This window comes from Dromaius novaehollandiae, chromosome 11, assembly GCF_036370855.1.
Source record: "Dromaius novaehollandiae isolate bDroNov1 chromosome 11, bDroNov1.hap1, whole genome shotgun sequence".
NCBI lineage: Eukaryota > Metazoa > Chordata > Aves > Casuariiformes > Dromaiidae > Dromaius > Dromaius novaehollandiae.
Window position 1 is genome coordinate 7207041 of NC_088108.1, and position 13070 is coordinate 7220110.

A 13070-nucleotide genomic window follows, 5' to 3' on the forward strand; every position below is an offset into this window, starting at 1 on the left:
GTCTCTTACCACCTTCTTTCACAGCCTGGCTCCCGCAGCGTCGCCTCATTTCTCAGCTCGCACCGCGCTCCTGTCAGCACGGACGCTTCCCTCTCCCACAGCAGCCTGGACGGGCCGTGTGCTCTGAGCACCGGCGCCGGGGCACGGGGTCGTGCCTGGGAGGGGGGTGCGCCCTGTCCCTCGGGGCTCTCTGGCGATTACAGACGCGGCGGGTGGGTGAGGAACCTCAGCAGTACTATAGTGGGTCACGCACCGCCGTGGCTACGGGCTCTGAGAGCACGGCGATGCCTGAGGGGACCCAAGGGCAGCGGGCGCAGCCGCCCTCCCTCCGCGCACCGCGCGTGCGGCGCTGCCGCAAGATGGCGGCAACCGCCTCGCAGCGCCGCGGCACGCGGCCCCAACGGCCGCTCCGCCCCGCCTCAGGCGCGGCCCCAACCGCCACCCCGCCCCCTTCCCCCCCACTGCGGGCGCCCCGCCCCGCCCCGCCCCGCCCCGCCCCTCGCGGTGGGGAGGGGGGAGCGCCCTTCGCGTGGCGCCGCCTCGCGGAGTCTCGCGATAGCAGCGGGCGCGGGAACGCGGGCGGGGCGGGGCCGCGCGCTGTTCGGGGGCGGTGGGGTCGCTCCCCTCCCCCCGCCCGGCGGCGCCGACACCGGCCCCGGCCCGGCCCGGCCCCGCGGCGCGCAGCATGGACGCCGGCCCCGGCAGCGTCGCCCGCTCGGATGGCGAAGTGCCGTCCACCTCCGCCGCGGCGGCCTCTGCGCAGGAGCCCGCCGCCGAGGAGGTACCGCTCCGGGGAGGGGGCTGAGCGGGCCGCAGGGCCTCGCGCCCCGCCCGGCGCGGCCCGGCCCGGCGCAGCCCGCGGCGGCCCCGGAGGGCCGGTGGCCTGTGCCGCCCGCCCCGGCCGGTGGCCGTCGCCGTGCGGCCGGGGCGGCGGGTGCGGGGCGGGGGGCGCTGGGCAGGGCGGCGGAGCGGCGGCCTTGCGCTGCGTGCGCGGCGCCGAGGCGCAGCCCCGGTCCTGGGTGGGAGCTGCGGGGCGGCGGCCTCCTCCCTTCGGGTGCGCTGGGAAGAGAGGTTGCGGCAGGGCGCTCGGGCCGAGGCGCCAGTGCTCGGGTATCCTTGGAGACGGGACGAGACTTAATCTGGAGAGTGGCTCCCGCGGGAGCGCTGATTAGTGGTGACCAGGTGCCGTGCTCCTGGGGCGCTGCGGGAACTAGCAGGAATACTGGCGTTGGTGCGGTCAGGGTTTTAACTCCAACTGACGAAAGCCTGTTTTTCCTTGAAAGTCCATTTCTCCCCGAAATGAATGCCAGTTTCTTTAGTTCATTACTCTTGTGTGAGAAAGGTGGTGGAATAGGTTAGAATATATCAACGTTGTGCTCCCGTGCCATACAGATTCCTACCTTTCTTAAGGGGGGGAAAAAAAAGAAGGTTGCTGCTGTTTGAGGTTTTCATTCAGGCTGTGGAATTTCACTTCAGGCTGAGCCACAGGTCTGTTTCATAGCTATGCAGGTAGGAATCTGCATAATAATAGGATATAATACAACCTGTTGCACTCCTTCCCCCTTTCACGGTTTTGCTTCAATATAAATAGTCTTTCTTGTTGTAGCAGCGTAATAGAGTCCTAAGTTAATGTTTGTTTGCAGTGTATTTCCACTTTGTACGTGTGAGTTCAACAGGAAAGGAAGTCCTTCTAATTAATGCGTCTATTTAAAAAAACTCAATAGGATGGCATCCAAGAGTAAAGTCAACTAAAGCAGCAGTTCTTATTCGCAGTCATTTATTTAAGCATTCATGTGGGTAATTCAATTTAGGACCAACTATTGCACTGACTAGATAGAAATCTCTCTCTCAGCCTGACCTCAGTAGCTTTTTCTGGGCTAGTTAATAGAGATTTTAAGGGAAAGTATTTTGGGTCCCTGGAATGCCTCAGGCTCTGTTGTTCTTGGACACAGTTTTTCAGTGGTCTGCGCTAGCTTTAGTTTAATCTTTAGTGGGAAACTTTTCTAGGGTAGAGGCAGCTTATAACCAGATAGTTCCCTGCACAAAGTGAGTTAAAAATGAAAGTACTTTTTTTGCTGGTATATTTGTTTGCACTGAGGCTTCTGCTGATCAGATTTCCTGTTAAATCAGTCCTCTGACTGCTGAAGATACATTGTGTATTGTTTCTAGGTACAACTCCCATAAACTCATGAATTGTTTTGTGCTTCTGTGTTGTATTAGGCATATGCTACAGTTGGTAGTAAAAGAGGAAAGTATTCTTATTCAATTCAAAATGCAATAATTGGCAAGCTCTAGATTTTTATAATGCAGAATATTACCCAGCAGCAAGTTCAGATGTGGTGCTCGTGCCTGCTTCCCCAGCACAGAGTAATGTTTTAGTGAAAACACAGCATACTCTTTCCAATGTAAGTGGTCAGGAAGAGAAAGGGTACTGGGATGTGTATGTCTTAAGTTGTTTATCTTTTACAGCAGTTTTTGATAGTCTCCTCCTGTTCATTACTTCTGATATTTTGGGACCATCAATGATCTATAGATCAGATGATGAAACACTGCAATGAGGAGCAGGGAAACAGATGTGTTTTGTTTTTGAAAGTTAGTGTAGGATGTGAATTTGCCATGCTGTAGCTGCGGTAAATTTACATACCAGTTCACTTGTTTAATTCAGAAAGTGTTATTCACAAATAAACTATTTCTGAATAAGCTTGATGGGTATGGCCAGTATGAAATTTCCTTCTGCTAGGGAAATGTGAGTAACAGGAGAGAGAGTCTGGTATTAGAGCCAACTGCCTTTGGACTTGGAAAGGTATTGTATTATGTTTTGCAAGGAAAACTCTTTTTGTAGTCAAATAGGTTTCCCATAATATTGAACCATTCTCCTCTGTCCAGGAGAAACTTCATACTCATCTGAGGTAGACAGATGATGACTTAATTTTTTGAGGCATTTTCATTTACATAATTTATTTCCAGGGGAACTGAAGGAGACGTCTGACATGGGCTACTGGCATTTTTGTTCCTCTTTAAGGAGGAGTACTTTGTCACTTGGTAACAGGGAGATTGTTTCCAGTGTTAGCACTGGCAGTCTTTCAAACAGAGGTTTATGCCATGTTACATAATAATATAATGGAGGTGTGAGTATACACATGTATGAACTGCTTTTTTGTATGTTGGAATAACAGCCCTCTTGTAGCGCTTTTTTCTGAATTGAGCTGTCAGAAGTTGTAAGTCATTTATCATAGAGAATTTCTAATGCTACTTACTTGCAACATAATTATTTGGCCTTGGAAGCTGAAGTCGGGCATTTATAAAATCATTAAATTGTCAAACAACTTTATTATATGCTTAGTACTGTTCATCTTTCCAGAGAGTTAGGTCTTTGGGCCAGAACTTAGAAAGGTGTTCTCCAGCTGCAGCTTATGTTCCTCTCATTTACATCCTTCCACGTAAAGACCAAGTTGCATGTATATTCATCAGCAACAATTCTGAAAGTAGAACAAGTGTAATGCTTCTTGAAAAACTGCTACATATTTAGGCCCATTTTGGTCTGGCTTTTCTACCTGACCCCAAATTGTTTAGATTATTATTTCATTTTAATGTATTTATGTTAGGGTAATGTTTAAATCACCTGTCAGATTAAGATCCTATTTTGTTACTTTTTATACAGACATGTACTTTGGCATTATTCAGTGTTTTTTCAAGAAGATTTTTATAATTTAATGTATCTCAAAGAATCAAGTATTTAATATTTTTTATTTGAAGGAGATACCTAGAGAAACATGCTTTGAAGATTGAATTAAAAAAAAATCTCCCATGCTTTGTCTTTTTAAAATAATATTTTGCAAGTATCATTTTTTGCCAGCTTGTCATTTTTTATACAGCAAAGTGGCAGCTGAAGTTGTGGAAACCTGCTTTGAGCTTCCCAACTGAAGACAAAAATGAACCATGTAAACTATGAAAACTAGCTGTTTTGGTTAGTCTCTTCAATTTCTTTCATTTATAGTAAATAAGGTAGTCCTTTGTTAACTAAGAGCATCCCCAGTGGTTGCTGCATGGATTGATTTGATTGTTTAATTTGTCTCACTTCCGAGGTATGTGGCCTAAGTATAGTTAAACCTGTATTTCCAAATGAACTCTGACCATTCATCTAGAAGAGCAAAAACAAGATGCAGGTGCTCAGAGTTTACAGTTAGTTTAAAAAATAGTCTGATTGCTAAATTTAAAATTCCTGTCTTTTCAAGATGTCAAGTTTAATTATTCATTTAAAGCAAGATCTTCTCTGTGGAAGAATAACTTTGCTCTCTTTAAGTACTTTCCTTCAATCCTTTCAACTTGGATCCTATTTGAAGAGATTAATCTGCAGTTTAAATTTTATCTGTTTGTATCTCCCTCTCTTTACATCATGGATTTCAAGTTCTGTTTTGGGTGGTGATGCAATTAGTGCAGTCATTTCAAACAATTCTGTTTGAAATAATTATTTTTGAGAAGAATCCAGCTATTCTTATAGCGTGCAGGTTTATTCAGTTTGATATTTTTGCTTCAATAGATAAAGATGCTGATGATTATAGTGTTTAAAATTTGAATTCCAGAAAAATGATCCTCCATTTCAACTCAAACTTCCGCCAAAGGCAGCCAGACCTGAAAAAGAAATCGACCCAGAATATGAAGAGAAGATGGTAAGTGTATTCACAGCAAAACAGATGGCGAGATTTTTATGAAAGTTTTTAGTTTTTGCTTGAATTAGATGGACACAGTTGCAGGTAGCAAGGAACTATTGCAGGCAGGATGCGTCAGAAAAGGAAAATGAATTGAGGATGATGTTATTGATAAATTATGTGTAGTCTAGTGTTGTGCAGTAGGTGTTCAGTGAAGATTATGAGAACAGAGCAAGCACATGGCCATAGTTCTGTTAAAGACTGTCCCATTCTCCAGGTATTTGTGGCTGCATGATTTCCAGAATTGGAGGCTGTGATTTTGTACACTATAATTGTCAGTGAATTTTTCTTCCATGAATTTGTCCACTTGCTTTTTTTTCCTCATGTAAATTTAGTATCCAGACCCTTCTGTGGTAAGGAGTTTCTATGCAATTGCATTTTACATTTAGAACTTTCCCCTCTCTGTTTTGGATCCGTATCTGTTGGTTTCATTTGATGATCTGAGGAGTCATGTCTGAGGCCTCCTTAAGTAACTGCTTAAATGAGAGAAATACAGAGGCTGCCAGTTTCTCATCCTATCTCTAAAATTACAAAGGTTTAAAATGTTGATATGCTCCATAGGATAATAGTGCAAAGTAGGATTTATCCATGACCCAGATTACGGGAACTTGTAGCGCTGCAGAAGAAAGTAGAGATAACAGGGTAACCTCTGTATTACAAAGAGGCAGAAAGAGGAGGAGGACATTATAAGCCTTGCTCTTGAATGTCATGTGTGGTCTGTTCTTAGTTGATGCTGGTATTCAGTTTCTTGCTGTGTTTTCTTAAAAGCTTTAACATTAAATAGATGTCTAATAATTGCAGTAGAATCTCAGAGGGTTGAATGCTGTGAAAGCCAGGAAAGAGTGTCACTGTTATGGAAATTGATGCCTACCTGAATGAATACTTAATTTTCATCCAAAAAGAAGACAAACAAGTAAATCTGTTTGCTGAGGATGAGTTGAATAAATAACTGATCTTGGTTTCAGAATAATATATGGTCAATAGTACGTCATTCGTGATCTAGAGGGTTAGAGGCCATTGTTTTAAGAGACAGTGGGAATGTGTTTCCAAAAAGCTACCTTTTATTAACTGTGCAGTTATGAATTAGAACTGTACTATTTTTCTGGGCACACAGCTTACTATTTGCTTGCAAACTTTTTGGCTGGGTGTATATTATGGCATTCAGTGTGTAACCTCACCAGCTGTGGTTAGCTTTGTTTACCAAGTCCAGTGTCTGTTTTCAGTTTTGTTTAAAATGCTCTGGATGAATTTGTTCTTGTCCTGCATGAGCATAAGCATAAATGTGTCTTAAGCCCCCCGGCCATCATTTCATATAAAAGTTTTACTTGAGATTGCCATCTTATCAAACTTTCAAAACACACAAAAAGTCCAATAATGATTTCCAGGAGAGTTTTCTAAGGACGCTTACATGCTGTTGGGATTTGCACTGTTAAAATAAATGTGTTGTAAATACATTGCCCCCATGTGGCAAGCCCATGCATTGCAGTGGTCAGTTTCATTTTGAATTGCCTTTTCCTTTAATAGACTGGTTCATGTTATTGCTGTTACTTGTGTATAAATTAGCTGATTTTTCTACAGAAAAGCTTTCTGTAGTTTATGTATTTCTTAGAAAGTTTATGGTATGGAATTACAATTTCACATTTGTAGCTTATGTATCAAGATATAAATGACATCACAGAAAAATTCTTTGTGATATAGTGTTACATGATGCTTAAATGCCGTAGAAAAACTGATAGCAATTGCGTTCTATTTTATTTTTTTCTTAAAAAATGATATGACATGTTTTTTAAATACGGTGAAGGACATACGTTTCACTGTATTTAGTGAAGTGCATATGCCTCATTATTACAGCACAACTTAAAAGATTGACATTTGTGATCTGAAAGCAAAATTCACTAGCTTCAATGAAAGGAGTATTAAGCTTGTGCATCTGTTATGTTACTCATACTTCTAAAAGCGGAACTAGCACAATATCTTCCTGGATGAAATCCTGATTACCTTCAAGCTGATAGAAGTTTTGACACTGACTTGAGCAAAACTAGTATTTCATCCCTTACTGTAAGTCAGAACCTCATCTTTTTGTTCATCTTTTGTACAGAATCCTTTAAAGTATCCTGTTACAATTACTGGTATGCCAGCTTTTGCATGATGTTTGTAGCCTCTCGTTGGCTAACAGTGGGCAGTGATCTTGTCAGTCTTCCCTCGTATAACTTGTCCTCGTGAGTCTGTTTCTTAAGAAAAATAAAATTGTCCATGAAGAGAAGTTACTGATCTTTCTTTTTTTAATTTTCTTCTCACTTTGGAAACTAGAAAGCAGATCGAGCAAAAAGATTTGAATTCCTCCTGAAACAGACAGAACTTTTCGCGCATTTTATTCAGCCTGCAGCACAAAAATCACCAACATCTCCACTGAAAGTCAAACTGGGACGGCCACGGATAAAGAAGGATGAAAAACAGAGTTTAATTTCAGCTGGGGAGTATGTTATGTTTCACTTTCTAACTTATGCTTTCAAATTAATTATGCCTTTTACTATATCTATTTAGTTAGTAATCTGAAGAGTCTGACTTAATTAAGTCCAGAGCTTTTGAAAGAAATTATGGTACACTATTAATAGGAAAATGTGTTGGCATGTGAATCGGTGTGTTCGTCCATCTGCATTCATCTGAGTTTAGATCAGGAGTGAACTTCTAAAGTAAATTCCCTCATCATTGCTACTTACCATGCTTTGGGTAATACGGTGGAGTGATTTTGGAGCACATGGATTGAATTTCTTTTGAATAACACTAAACTAGAAGATGGGCTCCAGAGATGCACGTGATGTGCTCCAACCGTTAGTGGACATGTCAGTGGGATCAGACTAGAGCTAGACTAGGTAAAACAATGCAGCATGGATGTAGTTGGATGCTGGATCCTCAGCATCAGTCGTTTCTCTGTACAATTCTGTCTGCGTTACTGGCTAACGTAGACATAGCCTGTAGGTGTTTGAAGAGTCTGTGATGTCTAACAACTGATTTCTGGTAAGTTTACAAAACAGTGTTTTCTGCTTTATCAATTAAAAAAAAAATTTTTGGAATAAAATACCTCATTCTTCTGAATGGCATAATTATCAAGTAATTGATTCTAAGGCCATCATTGATGTGTGTGTTTTAATATTGTGTTGCTCGTTACAGAGTCTCTTAGAGGACTCATGATACTTGTCGGAGTATAGTCATGGCTCTGGAGGAGAAGGCTGCATTTCAGCTATTGTAATTAAAGCTGGGGTAAACTGTGAAGGAATAACTTGTTAACAGGATATGATTTCTGCCAAAGATCAGGGTGCTAGAACATGCTCACTATAGATCAGCAATTGTTTTTATCCTAATTTGGCTTGTTTTGATTATATAGCTAGTGTTTTGAAGTTATTCCATATACACATCCATCTTGGATTTTTTCTATAGTTATCGTCACAGGCGCACAGAGCAAGAAGAAGATGAAGAATTGTTGTCTGAGAGTCGAAAAACATCTAATGTGTGTATTCGATTTGAGGAATCTCCTTCGTGTAAGTTTTCTATTGGCAGTTTTCTGTTTGTTTTGATTTAGTTAAAATCTGATGAGCAGATTGCAATTAAAATTTTCTACTTAGAAATAGTATTTTTTCCACTTAGAGGAATCTTACATTTACAGATGTGAAAGGAGGAACACTAAGAGATTATCAGGTTAGAGGGCTGAACTGGATGATCTCATTGTATGAAAATGGTGTTAACGGCATTCTGGCAGATGAAATGGTAAGCAGTAATCTTCTGGAATTTTTTGTGGAAAGTAACCATCCTTTTCTGACCTTTTTTCTTTATTTGTATATTCTCAGTTGGCCAATGCCTTTTTACATGAATATAAATTGTGTGATCTGTAGATAAATTAATCTTGTAATAGTAAACAGTACATGAAATGATTAACATTTTTCAAGCAGTTATTGCTTTGGTTAAGTAAATAGTACCTAACTGAGCATTCCCGTCTGTTTGTCATGTATAAAAATGTATAATCGTTGCGGTTTCTTTTTTGCTTGTGTGACATGTTCAAAAGTAAAAGGAAGTGTGCAAATTGTTTTCTTAAACACTGCCTGGAAGGAAGAGGGTGTGCAGCCTTGGTTAAGTCCAAGATTTTGGTGCTCTTGATAAGTATCAAAATATGTCCTCTAGAGTTCAAGTTGAATGATAGAATAATTTTGTATAATTAAACAAGATATGTATTATATGTCGCGGATAATAAAGTCTAGTGGTAGTTACTGAGAGCAAAGTTCAAACCTTAAAGTACCTATAGTATTTATTGTATATGCAGGAGTATGTATTGTTCTACAACAGTTACATTTTCACAACTGGAAGTGTAATATAATGAAAGAAACCATACTGAAAACTTTTGCTATGTGTATTTTTTGCTATAAATAAGTTAAGTGGCAGAATCTTATATGCTTGGAAAATTTTTTGAAACTACTTCTCTATGATATTTCATTTCAGAAGGTTTCTTCCCCCCCCCCCCCCCTTTCTTTGCCAATGCAGGGTCTTGGTAAGACTCTGCAAACGATAGCATTGTTAGGCTATCTGAAGCATTACAGAAACATTCCTGGGCCACACATGGTCCTGGTTCCAAAATCAACTTTGCACAATTGGATGAATGAATTTAAACGCTGGGTTCCATCGTTACGTGCCGTTTGCCTTATTGGAGATAAAGATGCCAGAGTAAGTGCTTTACTTTCAAAAGGTATTATACATTATTTGTCAGAAATGAGTGTTTTGGCAAAGAGAATTCTCTCTAAGCCACCTCCTTAATTATAGTCTTTTTTTCAGCAATCTTTAACTATACTTGCATTGCAAATGAAAAATGTAAACAGTATCTGAGTAAGGCTGTCTGTGGCTTTCCTCCTCCCCTGTTGTCTTCGTCTTTGACTTTTGCACCTATTTTTTTCATTTTGATCTCTTCTGTATTTGCATTGTGACAGTAATTATACATTTTCCTTTATTGCATTCAACTTGTTGCTTCTTTGCCCTTTTATTCTTTTCTTCCTTTTTTAGATGACTGCTGATGTTCTTTGCTTGCATCTCACATCCATTCGTGCCTTGGAACTAGGATTGTCTTGTAGTTCTTGAGGCTTTTCATCTTTCATACTGAAGGCTTTAAATTAGATATAGGGTATTTTGCGACAAGCTGGGTGTTCCTGTGAATCTTATGGTACCTGACGTGTTTTGCAAGGTTGCCTGTCACTGTGAGGAACTGTTCTGCCAGTGATTCAAATAGTTCCTTCCAGCGCTATATTCTTACATTTGATCAAAACACTCTTTCCAAATTGTTAATTATTTGAAGCTTGATAACATCTGTACCACAGTTGTTGAATCACATCTACTGTTCATGGCTAGTTACATGGGATGAAATTAAGATCGTGTTGAAGGGGGAGCATGTACCTTGTATTTTCTTTGCTTTCAGAATATTATATATGTATTGTCATAATTTTTCATTTTCTGATATTCTGCTTAATCTCTCTGTGTTCTGTAGTGGCTAAAACACCTCTGTGCTTACGTTTGTGTTAATAAATCAGTGCCTAGTGCAGTGTTGTAGAGAACCCTCCTTATTGGCTAGGTCTTTGAGGGGAAGGACTAGAACAGTTGTGTCTGTCCTTTTAGTTAGGGTGGGCCATGCAACCTACTAAGTAAGTTCTTGGAGACCTGTGTTTTATGACCTTTCCGTGGGGTGATGTTCTTTCATATGAATGGATTTGTGTATCCATAACAATAGAGATGAGACAGGAGAGAGGACTTTATGAAGGAGAGGAGGTGGGAATGGACTAGGTGAATTGTTCTGAAACACTTCTCTGGATTTTGTATCTCTGGACTGGATAGTTTAGAGGGGTTTTATATCTGTAATTTTGTACTGTATTCAGATGCTTTAAATGAGTACCTTAGATGTGTATAACTCAAGTAGCTGTTAGACAAATAGATGCAAGAAGATAAAGAACAACTCTTACTGAAAAATTATGCTGAAGAACAAATACTTGTTTTGATGAATAGGAAAAATTTGTGTTTTTTTTAACCGCAGCTGATGGTCTGCTTGTGCCTAAAGTGCAAAGGGTCGAAGACTTGTTGAATTAACTTATAGAAGAGAAGTCTGAAACATCTTTTATATGTACTGTCTTATTGCTTCAGTAATGTTTGCAGAGATCTGTTTCACAAAATTCCAAATAAATTGTTCTTTTCTGTAAATAGTCTTTAACTGATTCAGTTCTTTTCTTTAGGCAGCTTTTATCCGTGATGTTATGATGCCTGGAGAATGGGATGTTTGTGTAACATCATATGAAATGGTCATTAAGGAGAAATCTGTCTTCAAAAAATTTAACTGGAGATACCTGGTAATTGATGAAGCTCACAGAATAAAGAATGAGAAGTCCAAGGTAAACTCAAAATCTGCTAAAATCAGTTGGAATCCTTTGTGTCCAAGTATTTTCAAAATACCAAATAATTCCAAGTGTTAGTATTGTTTGTATTTCAGATAGGTCAAAATGTTCTTAAAAAAAAGCAGTAAGCTATTGAGTGGTAAGTATAGATGTCAGAGGTAGCTCACTGTCTTCAAGTTCAGCTGATCTGATTTCAGGCTTCAGAAACTGATAAAAGTTCATTATGTTTAAACTGTACCTGATGATGACGATAACTATTTATTGTATTTTTAGCTGTCAGAGATTGTGCGGGAGTTCAAGACAACGAATCGATTGCTGCTTACAGGAACTCCTTTACAGAATAACCTCCATGAGCTGTGGGCATTACTCAATTTTCTTTTACCTGATGTCTTCAATTCTGCAGATGTAAGTTGAGGTTTGAAAGTAAAATCTTGTCATTTTGATACCCAGGACACTTTCTGCAGAGGAGAAGAACGACCAGCTAGTAAGAGACGTATGATGTGGAAGACCTGGTTTCAGTAGAAGCTCTGTGGCTTACCTAACTAGACAATTTTATTGCTTTATCTAGTTAAAATAATACATTATGTTAGTGCAGATAAGGCCTTAGGCCAGTAATGACAACTGTAGTACTTTAAATAGTTCAAGAATTATGCAAAGTGGAGCAAAATTTGGGAAAACAATGAGAATGAAGAATATGCAGCATTGAAATAGGCAAAGCCTTTTTTCATTTAGAATTTCCTCCTCTTTTGAGTCATCATTCTCTTTCTGCTATTGTGTTCTCGCTGTCCTTGTATTACTCCCATTCTTTCTGCTCTGTTTTCCATCTCACTTCTTATGGATTCCGTTTTCTTTTTGTACCCTCTTGCTCCATCATCATGGGAGTGCTAAGATAAGAACTGAGATAATCCAGTGATGAACATGAAATATCATTGTAAACGGCACAGAGTAACAGTATATCTGTATTTTGTCAGTGGAGTTATTTAGTTGACTTAAATGTTCTTATGTGCTGTGCAGCTGACATAGTGAAAGAAAAATCAGGCCACAATTCTATGTCTGCTAGAAACAGAGATGATGAACTATTCATTCTAGTTGTGCTTTTTCCCCCACAGGATTTTGACTCTTGGTTTGACACTAAAAATTGTCTTGGTGATCAAAAACTTGTAGAAAGACTTCATGCTGTAAGTAATTAAAGCTATAATCATGCATCTTTGTTAGCATACCTGATGTAAAAAATAAAAACAGACTGTGTCCACCTTAATTCATGTCAGTAAGAATTGAGAAAATGAACGTGAATGTGTCGTTATAGAAATGCTTGGAAGAATTTGAGAAAAATACCAGAAATTACTCTGCAGATATGACTTTTTGTAACATTGCTGCTTGAAGTGGACAAAATCTATATATAAAATATAAAAATGAAGAATTTTGAGGGTTCTTCGAAATCATTTATTATCTTGAATAGTATATTGATATGTTAATGCTAGCCTGAATAAATAGAGACATATCTTTACCTTTGTTTTGCTGTGAGTAAAATGGAAGAGATATTTTTCATCACACAGTAATAAAACTGAAAACAGAAGGAAGTGCAACATACACTTTTAATCTTTGAAGTGTTGGTATATTTTGTATGCTCCACTAGTTGAAATGATATCAAGCTTTTATTAAAAGGGAATAAATTGATTTATAAGTTCGTGGCATTGGTCCTTGCTCAGAACTACAACTAGGAAGAATATGGCAAAAGTGTTACGCATTTCATGTGTTGACTTAGCAGCCTATTAGAAAGAATGGGAAACTTCATTTTTCAGACTGTAGCAGAATTGTTCTGAGGGGGTCACCATGAGAGCAATAGCAATTTCTTAGTTTTGCTAGAATAAGCATTGCAGAATTGAACCTGTGACTATTGTATTGAGACAATCCATATTCTAAATCTGCCTGTGGAATAACT

At 39.8% G+C, this 13070-nt stretch overlaps 1 protein-coding gene across 2 annotated transcripts in view; it reads left to right on the forward strand.

Annotated features, from left to right (window-relative positions):
• Positions 1-521: 521 nt before the first annotated feature.
• Positions 522-13070, forward strand: part of SMARCA1 (SWI/SNF related, matrix associated, actin dependent regulator of chromatin, subfamily a, member 1) — a 39108-nt gene continuing 26559 nt past the window's right edge. The window contains exons 1-9 of one of the 2 annotated variants that reach the window (XM_064518174.1): positions 522-781; positions 4584-4670; positions 7020-7186; positions 8148-8248; positions 8374-8474; positions 9243-9422; positions 10970-11125; positions 11402-11533; positions 12238-12306. In XM_064518174.1, the coding sequence (XP_064374244.1) occupies positions 686-781; positions 4584-4670; positions 7020-7186; positions 8148-8248; positions 8374-8474; positions 9243-9422; positions 10970-11125; positions 11402-11533; positions 12238-12306 (1089 nt within the window). In that variant the 5' untranslated portion in view covers positions 522-685. Of the gene's footprint in view, positions 782-3945; positions 3968-4583; positions 4671-7019; positions 7187-8147; positions 8249-8373; positions 8475-9242; positions 9423-10969; positions 11126-11401; positions 11534-12237; positions 12307-13070 lie in introns of those variants that run through there. The other variant, XM_026110004.2, reaches the window with a different exon arrangement.